This window comes from Tachysurus fulvidraco, chromosome 4, assembly GCF_022655615.1.
Source record: "Tachysurus fulvidraco isolate hzauxx_2018 chromosome 4, HZAU_PFXX_2.0, whole genome shotgun sequence".
NCBI classification, from domain to species: domain Eukaryota; kingdom Metazoa; phylum Chordata; class Actinopteri; order Siluriformes; family Bagridae; genus Tachysurus; species Tachysurus fulvidraco.
The window spans coordinates 22,576,681-22,597,087 of record NC_062521.1 but is presented as its reverse complement, the minus strand read 5'-3'; the positions used below and the strand labels follow the sequence as shown (position 1 = coordinate 22,597,087).

The window sequence follows — 20,407 nt, the reverse complement described above, 5'->3', positions numbered from 1 at the left end:
ATACATTATAATGTTATTGTTAAGTTAATTGTGGGACTGAGGAATTAGAAGAGTGCTGTTTGATAACCAAGTACTTACTTTTCTTTTTCCACACTGCTGGTGAATGAGCAATAAAATCTGTACATCACATGAATTTACACTATAGAGTACAATTCAACACTGCTTTTTACCTCTAACTTGCATACACATGCATAGCTAGACACCATGCTGTGTCAGATATCGGCCAATAATAAACCGTGCATAAAATAATGCATTTCTTCTGTGTCCAGGGTTGAATTTCTACATCTAGGTTCAACAGCAGAGCAGAATACGTGAATAATTTTGATGTAAAGAAAAGCAATCAGACAATTTTTAGTCTTAATCACAAACAAACCTGATATGTTGAAGCTTATTTTACTTTTTTTTTTAGGAACACATTTAAGTTTACATTGTTTTAATTTTTTCAAGTTTATGTTATGAGGCCCATTTCTAAATGTTCTCATATAGATGGGAATGAGTGACACTGGGGTTAAAAAAAATTAATGACAACTATCCAATAACCATAAGAAGAAAGAGTTACATTTAGCCACAAATCTCACAGAACATGTGACTTTATTTTTTTCCCTTTTCTTGAAAAAAAATATGAAAAAGGTTGTGTTGCTACAGGATGCACTTAAGACATTGCTTCAGAAGAAGAAAAAAAATGCATGTACACTATAAACAACTCAGCAAATGTACAGAGGAATATGGTAATATGGAAGAAAACTGAAAAATACAGGTAAAGTGGGAGAGATACATGAAGATAAAGATCACAGTAAAAGCAACGGAAACTTGAGATGAAAAACCAGAATGAAAGAGGCTTTAATAGAAGTTGATACAGTTTACTGTAGTAGAATATGTTGGTAAAGCCGTACAGACAACAAAAGGTTAGCCAAGATGTCAAAGATTGAAGTGTGCATAACTGGGACTTTGTGGGATGTTGGGTCAAAGTCAGAGTTACATTTTGTGGCACTCAAATTTAAGTGCATGTCATTGCCTCTTGGTTTTTTGGCAACATTTCGCACCATGGTTGGTTCCTTTCCCCCCCACTCATGGTAATGCTGGTTTACTGTATCCTAACATGAGCCATACCTGAAACTGCTATATGTAGCCAACATTCTTTTTAAACATCTCACAATACTCCTAAGACTGGACTCCTCTCAGTCACTCAGGTAGTTTGGATCAATACATTTTGATTTCCAATTCGACCACATGAGTGTTGGTATCTTCTTTACAAGTCACTTTGAATGAGCCCGAATGCCTGGCACGAAAGAACATAATTCTCCTCAGATTCTGTGCGTCCATCCTCTCCCCAGGGGCGCAGCCTCTTCCCGCCATCCACCTGCTCAACCAGACTCAGTGAGGAAGCTCAGAATCGTGTCGGAGCATTAATGATGGAGCCTGTTGAGCACACCAGTGTAAGAGCATGTGTGCTGTATGTGTGTGTCTGTGTTAAGATATCCTCTGGATGAGTTTATCCTCAGTCAGACAAAAGAAGGTGCAGTAGGAAAGGTCAGAAATGAAGTTTTCACAGCCATGTCGCGTGATACCCTTGCAGCCCCGCAGGTCCAGGAGAGTGAGAGCCGAGAGGCGCTTCATATAATTTAGGCACGCATCTGTTAACTTATTACAACCTAGGGATAAAAGAACACCACTTCAGTCAAAATGCAAATGCAGAAATACTTCTTAATTATAAACAGATCCACAGTTCTACAGTTAAAGATTAACTTGCAAATGTTATTTATTTAAACTCTTCCTTCTGGGCAATCATCAATACTGACCCTCAAAACTCAGGACAATAAGGCCAAGCCCACTTTACCACAATGTTGCTGGGGTTCCATGTAAGAAATATGTATACCTGCAAGGGTGATCTCTCTCAGAGTGCTGCGTGTGTTAGAGCCAATAGCTGCAAGCAGGCTGATGGACTGGTCTGTAAGGACAGGGCAATGCGACAGGTCTAACCTCCTCAGCAACGGCATGTGTTTAATTATCAGCTTCAGTGTCGAGTCACTCAAATCCAGACCAGATAGCCGCAACGTTAACACACCTTTCAGCCTGCTGCGATTTTCACTACCTAAATGGTTTGGAGAAAGATTAAGACAGTAGTTAGTTAAAGGTAAATGTTAGCAAGAAACAATCTTTCTTTCGGCCTATTTGTTTCAAGATTTCAGTTGTAATGTGGGCAGGGCTACTAACGCAGTTGACCTGATGGCGCGAGGAGGTCTCTGAGCTGAGCGTCTTTGATGCTTTCAGCCCAGGACAGGTCCAGCGTGCGGAGACATGGGAGGCTCTGAGAACTTAAGCCCAAAAGAGTTGATGAAGAACAGCCTGACATGATCAGATCCTTCAGTCCTGGTAAACAAAGACAAAGAGAAAAAGTTATTAGCTACGCATTAGATTATATTCATGTAAAATAAAAACATACAAAAAAAATGTTTAAACGTTGTAATCTGACAAATTATTTTGATTTATTCTAATTGTGTTGTTTATTGCGATGCTGTAGCATTATAAGCATGTGTGCAGCACCAGCCTGGTGTTAATACCTGGGAGATAGTGGATAAGACAGGTGATTTGTTTCTTGGAAACAGGTGTCCAGGACAGGTCAAGTGTGATAGGCTGCCGTTTAATAATAGCGGACACAGCCTGACCACTGAGAGAGCGACATCTACTGAAATCTATTCGAGTCCACAAACGCTTATCATAAAACCTAAAAAAAAAAAAAGAGGGAGAGAGAGAGAAAAGTGGTTACAAGAGAAGAAATTTCAGCTAGCCTCTTTCAATAACTGGAAAAGAAACAGTCCATTGAAGGTTCCCGGCTCCTAGATAGGTTGAGAGCTAACAAATAAACTTGATGACCAAAAGCCCCTTGACACCTAACCATCACACCCATATGTGGGCCTTCTCCAGACTGTTGCCACAAAGTTGGATGCGCTCAATTGTCTTGAATGCCTTTGCATGTTGGTGCTTTAAATGTTTCCTTTAACTGTAATGTGTCCCTTTAAAGCAGAGAGTTTTTTGAAAAACAGCACTGTAGACATGTTACTGACACCAATCAGTGATTTATGAAAAAAGTGCTGCATGCGTTTCATAAATCATTGTGTTGAGACATTTGCATAGCTCAAGAAACAAAATGTTTAAGTCTGATTCTGAAAACAAACAAGACCAATGAGTAGACCAATCAGCTAAAGTCCAGTAAAAACGTTTACATTTTGAGTATGGAGAATAATAACAACAATTACCGCCTTTACTCACCATTTATACCAGGCCTTGCAAACCCGCATGCACACAGCCAGATCTGTTCGGCTCAGGTACCGAAACACTGACACCCACACCTCCTTCTCACACCCTGGCTCGTTCCCTACATCCCGGAATGAGGGATGAGTGAGGAGGGAAGGAGGGGAGAAGCCAGCAGTGGATATCAGGGGAGGAGGAGGAGGAGGAGAAATGGAAGAGCGAGAGGAGGTGGAGGAAGGTGATGCTCTACCATCAAGGTTCAAACTTCTGTGGCGTGTATGTCGGCCTAATGCTTGACTGGCTTTGGGTTGTGATAGACCATTTCCAGTGGAGACAGTGCTGCCGTTTTTCTGGCGAAATTTGTTAAGCGATTTGCGCTGGAGTAAATCAGCATTACCAGGAGTGCAAGGAGACATGGCTGCCTCCAGTTTGGGTACAATAGACCCAGGATCCCGTTTGGCCTTTGATGGCCGCTGTAATGTGACAGTCAGATAAGAACCATTTAACAGTTCATCATTTAAGTCTGCGACAAACAGAACAGGAGGGTCAGGTTCTGAGTCTGAATGGTTTTCACCCTCATCATCATCTTCCTCCGCTCCATCATCCAGGTCCTCCATCTCTTCATCCTCTCCATCAAAGTCTTGTTCTTCACTTTCATCGTCCTCATCTTCGTCATCATCTTCACCTCTGCGGCGCCGCCGTCGTGAACGGTGTTCCCTTTCATGCCTGCCCATGTGTCTTTCTTCTTCACTTTCATCCTCTTCCTCCTCCTCATCATCATCGTCATCATCATCGTCGTCGTCATCGTCGTCGTCGTCCTCTGTTTCATAACGCCTCCGCTGCATTTTGGACCCCCCTCGTAAACGAACACGACCTCCCCGCTCACCCCTTGCACCAAGTCCGCGCCTCATTTTCAGGGAGGAGGAATTTGTGGTCATCCCTCTGCCCCCTCGATGTGATGAGCCTCTTAACAGGCCCCGCCTACTGGACCCAAATCCACGGCGAGCAGATATTGCACCCCTTGAGTGGAGAGAGAGCCGCCTTCTTCCTTCTCCATCCTCATCATCACTGCCTGAATCCATTCCATGTCTGCGATAGATCTTAGCCACACGATGATCAAGAGAGGATGACTTGCGTTTCTAAAGATTGAATTCAGAGGACTTGTATATTAGCAAAGCAGCTACTATGTTAAATAATCATGTCATGTTTGACATTTTGCAAAGATTGACATATACAGGCTATGGTAGCTAATAGCAGTTTATCTTTGGTCCTAGAGCCACAAGCTTTTTTTTTTTTTTTGGTGGCACTAATTCTGGTACTTAAAAACACCATATCATTTTAATACTCACAAGCAATTTGTTTCCTTCCAATTTGCTCTGTTAAAAAGAAAAAAAAAAAGAAAGAAAAAAAATGTTTAATGAAGGTCCTTACAAATGAACACAGAATTTAGGACACAAACAAACAATGAAAAATCAAACAGGCAGCAGACAGAGCTGATTCTGTGGTCCTCTCCCCCCACCAGTCAGTCCGAGCAGCGATGGGGCAACGGGATGATAATGAAAAGGGGCAGGAACGGCGTGATAAATTGAAACAGACAAATAGAGACAGGAAAATGGTAGCAGGGAATCAAAAGAAAGTGATACAGAGAAAAAGGGATAGTAGGAGATTGGATGCATGTGCGGCAGCCGTGGCGTGAGGAAGGCGGAGCCTCTCACCCTCTTCCTGAGCCGCTGCTCTGGGGCCGCCACTTGTTTCTGTAGCGGCCCATGTGACAGAGAGGAAGGGGGCCGCCCGACCCCGTGCCACGCCCCGCCCCTCAGCCCCCCCGACCCATCCTGAGTCGTGAGGTCATCACCGCTGCCCGATGACTGACACACAGGGGAAGAAGCAGCACTGTTAAACACTTACAGCTGTGTGTGCTTGTATACATGGCCTTGAGACATATGAAAAACATTTTTATAACTATTTATATTACCCACTATTCAGAACAGGAAAAACTCATTGTTTCAAAATAAGCTTGTAAAAAAACTATGCATGTATGCTTTACCTCAGAGTCCGTGTCTTTGCCCAGGACACATTTGGGACATTCCCAGCAACTGGGCAGATCTTTGTTAACTAAACCATCACCTGCCACCTGGAGGAAAAAAAATAGCATAATGAAGGAAAACATTGCAATACAGAATACTGTCCTGTTAGCTAGAACTAATAAAATAACTAAAAAAAAAAAAAAAAAAAGATAGCACATATTTAGTAAAACTAAAACTAGTGCAGTTGAGTGAAAAACGAGTGAGAAACGATAATGAAAGTCTGGAGAAATCGGTCCTGAAATGCGAAGCTACTTCATATTTAAAACAAGATCCATCTGTCCCAGGTTTTGTGCAACACATGTTAAGCTTTTCTAAATAAAATGTAACCTACTTGTAACGGCTTCTTTCCACCTTTTATATCAGTTTTAAAGCTGATTAATTTATTAGCCTTCCACAAGCATCATATATATCCTATATAATACAGTATACATATATTACTGCTTAACATGTGAACATGCCTTTAAGCAGCCAGGATGAGCAATTTGTGCACAGTTGGAGCATTCCATGAGTTCTTCTCCAGGATCCTGGTTCCCTTCTTCACAAATTTCACATACCGCTGAGAGAGGTAAGCCAGGCTACATGTGAGAGGGACAAAAAGACAGTCTACATTAAGTTTACTGGTTGGGAGTTACCACTTAGCCTTTCTTTTTTCCTCCTGTTTGTGACATGTATAGCTTGTATGTGGAAATATATTCACATTGCAAACAGAAATTGCTAGATAAAAATCAGAAGATAAAATAAGAATTAAAAAAAAAAGTCAAAAAAGGAAAAAATGTCATCGAGTTTGTACTACTACATAGTATATTTGTACATAGGCAGTGGGGTGTATGAGAAGTTTTAATAAAAACAGTGAACACAACTGAAGAATCAATCTCTTCTGCAATTAAAGTGAATTGGGAATATGATATTAAACGGAACACAACATGTAAAAGTAAGGGACTACAACTCACAGCAAGACACTGACGAAGGACACATGTCTGTTTCAGTTTGCCAGGGCCACCAAATTTCTTCATATCTCTGCAGAAATTGCACTCGCCACATTCTGGCCTTCGACATGCCTCACAACGCTTACAGCGCACGCGCCGCCGCCGCAGTGCTGACATTGCTGATGCTGGCTTTGTTGGACGAGGGAGGATTGGGGTGGTGGCTAATTTGGGACGACCTACTGGGGCAGGGGGCGGGGGAGGCTGGTACCAGGAGGGCTGTTTGGATCAAAGTAAGTGAAATTGAAAAAACAAAACAAAATGAAGGACAGCTAACGTAGTAACAATATGATCATTTAAATTTAAATAAGTGGTTAAAAAAAAAAAAAAATCAATTTAAATTCATTTTCTTGCACTTTATTTAAGTTCAGCATTTCAAAGTGTGTTACATATAAAATAAAATGGTCAATGCTAGATATTTATGATAAAACACAAAGAACCAATGTAAAAACATTAATAAAATAACTTTTGATCTGTGAGTCCTACAAATCGTTAAATGTATAAATAACAAGCCAAGTTAAATATGATCTTACCCTCTTTGGCCATTTAACAATGGGTCTTCCAGTGTATGAAAGTTTAGGGTTATCATTGGTGTGTTCATTAAGTAATGCCTGTGGGGAGAGAAAAAAAAAACATGTACTATTAGCATGAGGAAAGAGAACCAAGATAAACAGCTGATCATATGATTTTCAACCAAGACAAGTGCCATTTTTACGCACATATTTTAATACATGATTTATTTGAATTCGATCCTGTAAAATGACACCAATACACTTCTTTTGTGCAGCACCTAAAAAGTATTTCCTAGAAATTTGTTAAGATTATTAGGGTTTGTTTTCCAATGTGCAGAAGTGTAAATCAAGTAAGCGCTATGGATTCTTCTTCTGCTAATGTAGGCTGATTAATCATGCCGAACATAACATTGCTCGTATGCATTCATCATATCACAGCTATTCATGACAAAAATGATTATAGGTCATCAATCTTACATTTATTTTACTTGTTTACAGTCTGGTCAGCATTATTTCCTTAAGCTTACCCGCATGTCATGGAGCAAGGCAGGTGCATTGTGTATTCCTGCAGGGACACATTTTTTGTGTGAGGGAAGAGATTCTAGTTTTCCGAGCAAATTCGATAAACCTTCCAGCTCAAAAGGAGTCATGTGAACTTTCATCCCTGGCCGAGTTGGAGGAGAGGGAGGATCATCTTCATCCTTTACATGACCATTCAATGCTTCAGAACTAGAAAATTCTCGCTTAAGGCCTGAAAAAATAAAAATAAAGAAAAAAATTCTGTGATTTCCTATTCCTTGGATAAAGGATCTAACAAAACAGCTCCTTTGGCACACAGTGGCCAAGAGTAAATAGTGTGTATAGTTTGCCATATGCCAATGGATTCAAAGTTTTTTTCAAAATTTTTATTCACCAATAGCCAGTTTAGCGATTTTAGATTAAGTGTTCTTGCAGAGATACCAACCGATGCCTAGAGAGTGTTTCTGAAACTCAGGGATGAGGTAGGAGGTGTTGGTCAGACTGTACACATACCGTTCCAGCACATACCAACACATCTCATAAAAAAAAGGGTAGCGAAATTTAGCAGCCACCTGATTAGGACAGAGAAATAAGAAACATGTTAAAGTTGTATGAAAGGTAAAAAGGCAGTAATAATAATAAATTTAAATCCTGGAACTGAAATCTTCAGAATGACCAATAAATTTGTACACATATTTCTGACTAGGATTACGTAATCTGCACACCCGTGTCCTGTCTTCAATGCTGCAGATATTAAGCTGCATGGGGATGTTAAAACTATGTAGGAAATTTCCACCAAACACAAGAGTGTCCAAAGGAGTATACACTGCATGAATCCAACCTGTGGACATGAGCAAACACACCCATAAACACAAACCTTAATAAAACAGGAAACGAGATATCTTGATATGAAATAACTTCAGTGAAAATAATACATTTCTGTAAAAACGATTTAAATGATGCACCTCACCTGATGGGATAATAAACGTAAAGCCCTGCTTGAGCTCAATCCGTTGACAATCTGTAGCCCTGTCTCCAAGGAAGATGTCGCCTTGCTTTCCAGACAGCACCCAGTTCTCATAGAGCTCCAGGTTCTGTGGTGTCGGAGGAATCAACCAAAATACCTGTGGCACAGAAGGTCTTATGTCACTCAGTTACAATGGCTTTTAAAGACACAATGACACCTTTTCAACTGCTGACGACTTGATTTTAGAGCGGTAAAAAGAGCGGTTGCTTGAAAACAAACCCCCTATCTTGTAACTTTCAACAATCAAAAATAAACTGAACACAGCATCATAAATATATATATTTTTTTACATTTGGATGCTCAATAAACTACTGAAACTTACCTTGAAACATGCTTACAACTTTATTCTCACCACTGAGTTAGGGTATCTTTAAGTTCAGGTATACAGGCTGCTAAATGTGTCTAGGTATATCCAGAGACTGTATGAGCATAAACAAACCACTGTTGAAATTTAACAAATGACCAAATAATGCCCAGTATGGTGGCTTTATGTAAGCTAGTCACACATTATTTACACTATGTATGTCAGATTCTGAAAGCCTTTATAGATCGGAAGGCAAAAAGGAAAACCATTCTTTTCCCCATCCCATCACGCCCCCCAACAACCAGGTACTCTGATCCAACCACAGCCGATTTAAGGTAACTGCTTTATGCAGAGTTAACCCATGGAGTGCTGGGGGAATGTGCAGAACAGCTAACGGTGGTCTTCACTGACATCTTCAACATTTGCCTGAGCAGCACCCTTGTTCCTACAAGCCTCAAGACAACCACCATCATCCCCATGCAAAAGAAGTCTGCAAAGTCCCAACACAATGACTATCGTCCCGTCACACTCACACCCATCGGGATGAAATGCTTCGAGAGGGCCATCAGGAGGCACATCAAGAACCACCTGTATAATAAAGATGCATACGTACGAATGCTGTTCACAGACTTCAGTTAAGCATTCAACACAATCATCCCTCAGCACCTGATGCTGGGCTCCCTCTGCAACTGTATCATGGATGTCAGTCAGTCTGGAACCGGGTACAAAATCTCCAGCACCACCACACTGTGCACTGGGGCCCTTCAGGGCTGTGCTCAGTCCGCTGCTGTTCACAGTCCGCTGCTGTTCACTAAGCTGACTCACGAATCTGTAGTAATGCACAGATCGAATCACACCAAGTTTGTTGATGACACGCCCGTGATGGGTCTCATTAGCAAGAACAACCAGTCAGCATACGGAGAGGTGCAACAGCTAACTGCCTGGTGTAGAGCCAACAACCTGTCTCTGAACAATGATAAAACTAAAGAGATAGTTCTTGACTTCAGAAGAGCACAGAGCAAAACTCTCCGCTGAAAATCGATGGATCCTAGGTGTTTATCTGGCAGAGAACTTCACCTGGTCACTCAACACCAGCTCCATCACCAAGGAAGTCCAGCAGAGTCTTTACTTCCTATAAAAGGCTGAGGAAAGCACATCTCCCTCCACCTATTCTGACCACGTTTTACAGAGGGAACATCGAGAGCATCCTAATCAGCTGCATCACTGTCTGGTTTGGGAACTGCTAGCGGTTAGTGAGGACAGCTGAGATCATCGAAGTCTCTCTTCCCTCACGGACGTTTACACCACTCGCTCCATCCACAAAGGCAACAGAATTGTGGATGACACCACACACACACCTCACACACCCCCACACCCTCTTGCCATCTGGAAAAGGATACCGAAGCATTTGGTCCCTCATGACCAGACTAACAGTTTCTTTCCGCAAGCCATCAGACTCACAGATACACACTTATATAAATATACATCCATGTCAAAATATGTTTAAATAGAACCCTCTTGTTCAGTTGTCTATATTTTTGCACAAATGTACTGTATAATACACTTTATACACACTGGTATTCACTGTGTGAATTTTTTTTGTAGTGCTTTGTATTGTTAGCATGGTCTTTTGTCTCAAACTGTTGCAGTTTGCACAGATGCACTTTATGTGGTTAGGACAAATTACAAAGTCCTCAGGCTCTGTGTTGTTCTATGTAGTTCTGTATTTGTTCTATGTAGCACCAAGGTCCAGGAGAAACGTCTCGTTTCACCATCTACTGCGTCAGCTATATAAGGTTGAAATGACAATAAAGGTTTCTTGACTTTACTGGCCTGTCTCTACTCTGCTTCTATTACACAGGTTTTGCTGTGTTCAGACAGATAAGAGCCAGAATTTTATAACAGAAAGAAACTGCCAGGGAGCTTTTGTTTGGGCAGTGAGAACAGATTATATTGCCATAAGGACTGACTTCGAGCCACAAAGTTTTTTTATGCCTTCACACATTGAGCTCACATGTAAGGTTCTTCATTCTAGCTTTTATGAAAGTATTGCCAGGGTATCACTACAATAGTATATTTCTAAAACTCATTACTGATTAACACAGACTAGAACACATTTACACATACCTTGCATCCTCGCAGTATGTGGTACCACACAGATGTGCCTCCAAAGTCTATGTGGAAGTCTGTGTAACAGCCCTGCACGCTCATCAGACAGTATCTTTGAACACAAAAATACGATTAAAAACATGAGCTCAAGAAAGTGAAGAAAAACTATAAAAAGAATGCTGAATAGCGATGGAGGATAACAATCAGAGAATGGGCTAGGGATAAATAATCCTCCAGTTCATGAAATAAACAGTAATTCTTGCCACTAGCAAATCTTACAGAAATTTCATACAATCAAAGATACAAATGAGGACTAAGACACGGCAGATGGTGATTACATGAATATAAGCCATGCTGGGGTGGGGACATCATGAAGAGGAGCGTGTTATTTTCATACAATAGCACAGACCATTTTATTTCACTTGTACCGCAGCAAATCAGACATAACTTACTTTTGCACTTTAGGGTACTGCATTTCAAGGATGGAGTTGGTGGAGTCTCTTTGCCTTTCCTTTAAGTGTCGTGGCCACATATTATCCACCCAATCTATTATATCCACCTGTGGGACCAAAAAAAAAACACAAAATAAATAAATAAATAATTGAGAAAGGAAAATAACCTGGAAGTGAATCAAGTATTGACTGAATATCTGCATGACTAACCGTTGCAGGTCTCCTGACTAAATTTTCTAGTTTGGTGTGGCTAAACTCCAAGCTGATGACATTGTACAGCTTCTCTCTCTGAGAAGGCGGGGTCTCGTAGTATCGCCTCCACTGTGCCATAGACATCTCTGTATCCTTCTGAGTGGCCACATCCATCACGTCAATCATTCGCCGACTGCCTACCATAGACAGTGTTCGGCATTCTCATAATGGCACAATGAGCATCATCTTTACACTAATGTAACTCCAATTGATTTCCTAATATTTTACCACATTTTACCTAATATATTTATAATTACAATTTTATATTGCTATTTATAAAGCACTTTTATAAAAACACATTTTAATATTTTTCCCACTGTAATACAAAACATACAGAGTTTAATAAATGTGGGTTATTCCTTACCCACATACATCTTCACATCGTTCACAGTGAAGTCTGAACCTGGCATTCTACAAAATAAAATAAAATAAAATAAAAAATAAAAAAAAACACTCAGAAGAAAAAACAGGATACAGCAGCGAATGTCTTAAGAATAAAAACGTTGATGGGCAAGATATACATAAAATTATAAAACAAAAAAAACTACAACATTAACAACAAATTCAACAACAGTAAATATTTGAATATGTCCTGCTGCAGAACATCCAGAAAGAAAGCTGAAAAGGTTCAAAACATATCCATGTTTATTTATCAACATGCAATGTGCTTCTCTAATGTTCAATCAAGCTGTGTGCAGTACTAATTAAACATGCAAAGAAATACATAATCCTGACTGATCCTCAACCCTCAAGTTGTTGTAAAGGAAATATGTTTCCTCTCTAGTGGCAGAAACAGGAATAACCTTCTCTACTGATTGTATAGTTTGCCTTAATTTTATTGTAAAATTGTGATTTGTTGCATTGCTAATATTTGTTTGTTGTGATAATTTTGTAGTGTTACACATCTCTTGGTTAAGAAAAAAAAATTTACAAAGAGATGTTGGTTAAAAAAAGGGAAAGGAAAAACTTTATAAATCTTTATTACAGTGGTTAAATTGATCAAATACATTAATAATGTGTTATCATCTGTTCACAGCATTTGGCATTAGGAACATTATCACAACCAATAATTTCAACATGTTTTATGCTCCAATAAGAACAGACCCACAACCCATTGACTCAAAACTCATACTGGAAGGCAGTTGCAGAATCGATCAATCAAATATTCATGCCAAATAACACTAAGAGGGGGTTCAGAATGAAAGATTACACAATAAAGTTTTACACTTTGCAAAACGGTTATTTAGCTTTCCCTGAGCTTTTTCAGTGGACTATGTGCAAAAATAGGTTATTGACAAAAACATCCTCCTCTACTCGGTTCCATACAGAGAAATGTGTCCACCAAATCACTTAAGGGCTACGAGGCAAAACAGATGGCTAAAGAGTAGTTTGAAACAATGAAGTATTTTTTGAAACATGAATGATGAATTGTTTTATAGTATGACAAGATGAATTACTTGATTCCAAGTCCATCTGGTCGTTCAAAGATAATTGGATCTCTTAGCCCGCCTCTCTGGATGAACTCAAATGTAAAATCTAGGAGAGAAAAGAAGAAGAAGAAGAAGAAGACAGAAAAAAAAAAGACAATTTGTTTACAGCATTAAATACACTAAAAAAAACCCATCTTAATATGTAGATTGTAAAAAAAAAAAGAAAAAAAAAAAAAGAAAAAAAGATAATTTGCTATATAAAATTCTTACCCGTCATAATAGGTTTCCAAAACAGAGTAGGACATGTATTTGACAGGAGAAATAAGGGCCAATTAATTTGCCAAGTTAACACAAGGGGAGGTTTTTGATGCTGTATTTGAGGGCAAGATACCATTTACAGTTTACCTTTCTTCTTTTCCATTAGAGAAGGGGAGTCTGAGCTAATATAGAAAAGGCCAGTTCGGGAGCAAGTTTTTGTTCCAACCAAGCACAAGCCAAACCTCACAGTATTTTGGAAGCCAAGATCAACTAATTTTCCAGGTGGAATTAGGTGTTGCTCCTGCTTGATTGGAACAAATCCCTGCACAGACACCAACTCTTTGTGAGTATATTTGGGCATCACGGCAAAATGTGATAGCCTAATGTCCTGGACCCATCTGATTACACACATCAGCCATACTGAAATATATTATTTAAAAGATTCATGATGTAGTTTAAGCTGTCAGATGTGGTCTTCTACACAGAAACAGGTAGTAAGGTCAAGGCAGCTCACATCAGAAAGAAAGGGGTTCTCAAAAAAAGCTAAATGCTGCTTACTGTTGAGTCAGTAGTTTTAAATTATTTCAAATATTTATATTACCTAATATAAGTTATCAATAGATTTTAGCCAAATATATTGATCATAATTTCTTGAGCAAGTTGGCAGAAAAAGATTTTATTTATCTTAAGCCACAATTTTTTTTTAATGCAAATTAACATCAAGTTTGACATTATTCTTACTTTGGGATAACTTGGCACAAGAATCTTACAGACAGCAGGCTTGTTATAATCCAATATTTGTAGAACTGCAGATCCTTAAAAAAATGTGTATAAACCCCAGTAAAAAGCAGCTTAGGGATACAAAGAGAGCTGCAACACTGAGAACTAGAGAATTACTAATGGTGATATTAAACTCCAAGTTCAAAGCATCCTATTCATTTTAAATAAGATCAAGATTTTGTAACAACAAAGTGCATGGCTGGTGATGTGGCAAAATCTGGCCTGTCAAGCAAACATTCAGAACAATAAAGTAAGGTGCTAACAGTCGATGCTAGCTAGGTAAGCAAATTCTTATGTAACATAGCCTCACCCTTGTCTTTTCATTCTCATGTTACTCAAGTTAGATGACATATAAACCCATCCCACAACCCAGCCCACGTCGGCCTGAAGCCTAGTTTCATTTGGCCTGTGTGAAAACGCCCAGCCAACATTTTCACATTCTCCAGAATTTACAGCAGATTTGTAGAGTAGCCATCACAGGTTGTTCTTGAGGATGTATTCCTGTAGATGTAGACTATATATATATTTTTTTATTTAGCACAGCTGGCTTGCACCTGGTCTGAAATGCAAGTTAAAACGAGAACCTGTCTGCTGCATATTCAAACAAAGATTGATTAAGAAAACAAATGCATTCATAAAACATAATTATCATAGCAGAATTGTAATATCTGCTGTTAGCTGCTCCTTTTCCTATTGAAACATCCTATTCTAATTTCAGAGCATATAGATTATTGGTGTTAGAGTACAAGAAGGTGAATTGGCCTGAGCAGAAATAGAGTTAAACACCACTAACCTAAACCGTACAAAAAAACACAGAAATGAAAACAAGATTTGCAAGTGAACACAGAACTATAACAAAGTGTGCGTTTTATTTCTACTAGTATCCTGCAACCCTGCAAGTCCAGATAACACATATGCAGAGCTTATTGCCAAATCAAAGCTGTGTGGTCAGGCCATACCTTTTCCTTCCATGCGTTTGATTCTATCAAAACCGAAGCGATCACTGTACACTTTCTCCTCCAGGTCAAATGTCCTTTTCCCCTCAATTTCATCGTCAGAGATCCCGTCGTCATGGTAACGTCGCCGCGTTCCTGACCGCTGGGAAGAGGGGTGCAAAAAGAACTATTAGAAACCTATTACTGATCCTACAGTCTGATCAGTTGATGTTAAGTCAAGGATTCAACACTCCCTGATACAGGTGAGCTACTGTGAAACACAACTTAAAATGTGCTGCTTTACAGCTATAAAAAGCAAATGTTTCAATAATCGTGAGTAAATTAGATATACCGTTTTCAAAACATGCAGCCTGCCACTGAAACATTTCATGGTTTAATTAAAGCACCCAAGCTTAATAATAATAAATATACGTTTGTTTGCTATTGACAGCTGGGATTCATGATGATTAACACCAGAGTGTCTGCAGAATTAACATTAGCTTACAGTACACACTTCAGCCTCACACTGCTTAATACGTAATAAATACATTAGGAAAAAAGACAGACTGATTTATTGATATATTTCTAAACAGTCTAACTGTTATAGCAGTATTGTTAGACAAGAATGAGCAGGAGCTCAGGGGTGGACACACTGGATAAGATTTCAAATATTATTAAAATACAAGTTGGATATTAACTGATAGGTTGCACATCATTTTCATGTGATCTTTCATGAGAAGCAGTTCGAGAAAATTCAGTGTCTGGATTCACATGTCTCTGAGAAATGTGTTAGCCTTCTTCACACCCCCACCGGCTGGTAGCTGTCATAAGACAAGAGAATTGGTCGGTGGATGAAAATGAGGAAATAATTACATAAGAAAATAAATAAAAAACAAAAATAAATGTCACTATGGAATAAGAGAAATAAAACATTTCAGGGTGTACTGTTATGAAAAAATAATCACTTTCGAGGTGGTTACAGAAACTTTTTTTTTTTTTACAGAAAATTGCTTAATACTAATCATGTTCACTATATTTTAATGGCTGACTATTCTTTTGATAATCAAGAAATATGGTCATTGTTCTAAAACGAGAAAAATGTACCCCACAGGTCAAAATTACTTTTACATAGAATATATAAATAAAGAAAATCTCTTTCAAAAGGATGAACTGCCTGTTATGATGACTACAGTAGTAAAAAAATGCCTCTCTTTCTCACTGTCCCCCACACCAACATTTCAACCCATCTACAAAAGCATCTCTACAATGATGCCTGGCCAATAGAAAGCATGTTAGTCACATGGTCTGTCTCAATCACAGACATGAAAAAATAAAATCAATACAAAATCCTGCAATGACTCTGCAACATCCTTACAAATAATAAACTGCTGTTGTTGCCTCGATATTGCTAGCAAATTGTTTATACAATGACTGCAGGTGGATAATGGGCCCTTATGCATGAACCAAACACATTCAACTTTTATCATAGAACCTATTAATATAACAATTTGTCTGAAGAAATACCACTAAGACTGATACATTCATCCCTAAGTGTATTCCTTTAAGAATACAGAACATAGTTATTTTCAGTGTCCCTCGCAAAAAAAAAAAAAGCCATTTACAGAGCACAGATCAGTGAACAAGATAGAAACAGATCAATGAACAATATTGAAGCAGGCAGAGAGGACAAGGCACCAGGAACATTGTGTTCTTACTCAGACAATGTGATAAGGACAAACCTGGCTGGTTGGGTTTCCAAATTAATGGCCATTTTATTGGATCAGTAATACATAGACAGATCCCGAAGTGAGTTTAGTAGATTGCATAGAAAAAGAACACATAGAAAAGAAAGGGCACTTGTGACAAAACAGCACAATTTAGAGCACTACAGGCAAGGCTGATAAAACAGCTCTTTACATATAAACCAAAAGCACATCTCTGCTATGTCTGTCTTCTTTCTTTCAGGATCCTGTACATTCTATATCTGAGGCCTGAGACTGCAGTCCCCCTAAATGGAGCCCTTGTGGAGGGCAATGAAACACTACACACCTCGCACCTTCAGTGTCACATCTTCATCCCCTTTCCTTCGCTTCCTCTTCCTCCCTCGTTTCCTCAACACATCACCATCCACAAGGGTAAGTGTCTCCACTCTGTCTTCCATCCCTTTATCTCTATCTCGGTTTTCCTTTTGGTGGTAAAACCAGTTGTCCGTTCTCCTCTTGTAATCTTTTGCCTCTGCAGTGTCCCCTCCCTCCCACTCCCACTCCTTACCCCCTTCCGCATCTCTGCTCACATGGTCAGCTCAACCAATCACATTGCTCCTATTCCCACTGCCATCTCTTTAAAAAAAAAAAAAAAAGGGAAAAAAAACAAAAAAAAAACACTTCCATCTCGTGTCTCACTGCATCATCCTTTCATCTAACTTGCAAGACTTAAGACAGAAGAAGCAAAGAGGCTACAAATGATTAGTCTTCTAGAAGTGTCAAAGCTCAGGAAGTGAAGACAACACCATTACTCACAATGGAAATTGGAACCTGGTGAAAATGTAAGGCCAAATAAAACCTAAAATACAGACATAAAAGATCCCAAAACACTTTACAGTTGCAATATGAAGCAGTAAAATTACAGAATCAACATTTACTTCATTTATTTTGCCTCCAAGTTACAATCTAAAATAAAATAATCAAAATCATGCAAGCTTTGCATAGGTGACTCAAAAACTTTAAAACACCCAAAAAAAATGCACCAGTTTCTGACTTAATCGTTTAATAAATGTACATCATTTTGGTCTCGCACAAAGTCTTACACGTCATGAGCTGCTGATTCCGTGATTAAACCTAATTCTAGAATCTGAGTGACTATCAGATCACTAACAGTGGGTGGACATTGGGCATTAGATTAAATCTACCTACCAGTCGTTTGCTGTACCGTGGATTTAGATCTTCCATATCCAGAGTGTGTCGTGTAGGAAATAATACTCCCACCAAAAAAAAAAAACCACACCAGCTCTCACTTCTACTCGTCTGTAGAAATCTCAAAATCTCATGAAGTGAAGAAAACACTTGGCCCTTATAGCTACAGTAAAAACTAGCTAAAGTGAAAACTTCGTAATTAAAAACACGACCGACCCGACAGTGTATTTATTATAATAATAATAATAATAATAATAATAATAAACAAATGACGCTGTGTACAAAGTTACCTTAATTTATCAGTTTTAAAATAACATCCTAGCTTATAACTTGTTAGATAGATGGCGGTTAATGAACTGTTATTGTTGGTCTACTTAACAAATGATAGCCGGCTTATTCCACATTAAACCACAATTCTTGTCGCTTACTTGACTAAAAACAACCTACAGGAACTTCACTTAACAAACCGTGTTAAATACACCGACTATATAACTATCCTTTACTTGAACTGAAGCACCGCTCCAACAAAACAAAAACAAAACAGTGCTGGGTGAAACGGATTAGCATTAGCACTAGCTAGAGCTTAGCTCCGAACACATCGGCAAAAGTAGCTGACGGATTGTTAGCTATCTCGCTAGAACGGACATCGCGTTCGTGATATTTCTTCACCTCCGTTTTGATAAAGTCTGATCCAGGAACGCGTTCGTGACAACAGTTATTATAGGTAAAAGGCGCACCATGGCAACACAGGGGGAAATGGAATAAAGACTGAAGTAGCGCATCTCGCGTTCTATCTATATGCTAACTCAGCTAGCTAGCGTTAGCTACAGTTTAGAAAAGGTTTATCCCACTGTAACGCGGTTATGGTTATTTACAAAGAAACTTCGCTAAACTTGCCCTTAAATCCCACACCGTACAGGCTCCGAATCGTCCTCTCTTAACAACATATACGTTGCAGTAAGGTTTCTTTATCAACTTTTATCAACTGAGGGGGGGAATTGTGTCGTTTGGACAGATCCGCTCTGTCTATCTGTATTCACGATAAAGTTCCATTGGTGGTCTTTCGCCGCCATGTTCAAATCGTCATAAAAACTCAGCTGCTTCTCTAACAAAGCCACGCCCACTAGAACATCTGCTCCAATCACAATCCGACGTGATCCATTGGGTTCGTTTATAATTAGTGGGACAAGATGCCAATCTAAGCCGTAGACTATAGATACAATACTATATCGTACGTGTTTATGACACGGTAACAGACAGCAGAAGGAACCACTAAAACGAGGAAAATTTGTCGATCGATAGGAAATGAAACTACTGGTTTACAAGCAAATGTCTTGTCCGTATAACCAATCAAAGGGCATCATGTGTAACCCGAGTTATAGGGCAAAACTTAGTAAACATTCAGAGACACTTGTGAATTGTATAACACTAGATCTAAAGCGTATAATGTCACCATTCAGCCTCCTAACCTTTGCTCGACCGGAGCTTGACGTCCCATCGCTTGCAGTCGCTTCCTCCATGTTCACATGTGAATGCTGTTTGGGGCTCGAATTATTTTTGGAGAATTTGCAACTCCTTTTAAATGACCGAAAACACACACACCAAAAAAAACAAAAAACACAAGTTCACATTATAATACTGTTAAAGCCATTCAGACAGGATGAGCTCCATGACTAAATAAAAATAACAGGTAGCCATGTACTTTGTTCGTCCGCATGGTCTCACCCCAGGAGCCCGAATGGTGGGTTTGAGAACAAGGAAGTAATTTCTGATTGGTCACCATAAGAATGGCAATTCTGATTGGCTGAGATATTTTATTCTCAAGTTCACTTCTTATTTTAAACAATAAAATACGAGTTTTATAAAAAAGACATGTAAGAAACGTTTATTGTTGTAGGATAAATGGTATTTAATTATTACAATGCTTATAAGAGACATGGTATGCAATAATACTATTGTTTTTGTTTTTTTTGCCCCCAAACCCAGGAATAATTTGTTAATGTTTTCTACAAAATATAAGATTGTGTAACAGAGTGTATATTGTACATATCACCAGGTCCAGACTGAAATTCATTCATTTTATTTCATTTCTTTAGCAACCAGACTGCAGAGAACTACACCTGAACTACACGTAACCTAAGACAATTAATAATTAATGTTAAGCCAAGAAAGTTGAGCCAACTAGGGCAGCAAGTAACACGAATGATTAATAATAATAATAATAATAATAATAATAATAATACATAAATAAATAAATAAATAAATAAATAAATAAAAACCTTTTACATTTTATTCCTTTTATTTATAATGATTTCAGGAAGAAGCTTTCATTTTAAGCACAGATCCATTGGGATTTTATAACGCAAATAATGACATTGTATCATTTACAACTAAGATTTTGCATTTTCAGAAAAAAATATTATTGTTCTCTGTTGAAGAGAAACTGACTGTTTACGAAAAGGGATGACATAACAGACTGCTATGTAAGCCTATAAACAACAAGTAGAGTAAGCTGAAAATTTAGGATAAAAAAACAAGGACAAACAATGGAGATATTAAACAGAGGAAAGGCAAAGATCTGCAGCATCTTCACGA

General features: G+C 38.7%; 1 protein-coding gene across 10 annotated transcripts; it reads right to left on the bottom strand.

The window, feature by feature from the left end:
* Positions 1 to 572: 572 nt before the first annotated feature.
* kdm2aa (lysine (K)-specific demethylase 2Aa) lies at positions 573 to 19,555 on the bottom strand. 10 transcript variants are annotated; one of them, XM_027145859.2, is made up of 23 exons: positions 19,282 to 19,555; positions 15,599 to 15,721; positions 14,925 to 15,063; positions 12,955 to 13,033; positions 11,862 to 11,908; positions 11,456 to 11,634; positions 11,246 to 11,352; positions 10,812 to 10,905; positions 8,324 to 8,477; positions 8,079 to 8,194; positions 7,799 to 7,925; positions 7,362 to 7,585; positions 6,856 to 6,933; positions 6,290 to 6,541; positions 5,798 to 5,914; positions 5,300 to 5,386; positions 4,968 to 5,120; positions 4,602 to 4,628; positions 3,271 to 4,391; positions 2,562 to 2,725; positions 2,215 to 2,370; positions 1,877 to 2,092; positions 573 to 1,652 (listed from the first exon to the last, which is right to left on the bottom strand). In XM_027145859.2, the coding sequence occupies exons 2-23, from the start codon at positions 15,632 to 15,634 to the stop codon at positions 1,471 to 1,473; spliced, it is 3,855 nt and encodes a 1,284-aa protein (XP_027001660.1). In that variant the 5' UTR covers positions 15,635 to 15,721; positions 19,282 to 19,555; the 3' UTR covers positions 573 to 1,470. The 10 variants fall into 10 exon arrangements, with proteins under 10 accessions (XP_027001660.1, XP_027001656.1, XP_027001661.1 ...); XM_027145855.2 differs by lacking the exon at positions 15,599 to 15,721 and having other exon boundaries at positions 19,282 to 19,388; positions 19,515 to 19,549; XM_027145860.2 differs by lacking the exon at positions 19,282 to 19,555 and adding an exon at positions 17,813 to 18,906.
* Positions 19,556 to 20,407: the final 852 nt, after the last annotated feature.

Coding starts and splice junctions, on each gene's coding strand:
- kdm2aa (XM_047812622.1), bottom strand. CDS start 17,061: ATGGAAGACAGAGTGGAGACACTTACCCTTGTGGATGGTGATGTGTTG. Junction 2,371..2,561: donor TCTTATCCACTATCTCCCAG/GTATTAACACCA, acceptor TTTGTTTACCAG/GACTGAAGGATCTGATCATG. Junction 2,093..2,214: donor CGCGCCATCAGGTCAACTGC/GTTAGTAGCCCT, acceptor CAAACCATTTAG/GTAGTGAAAATCGCAGCAGG.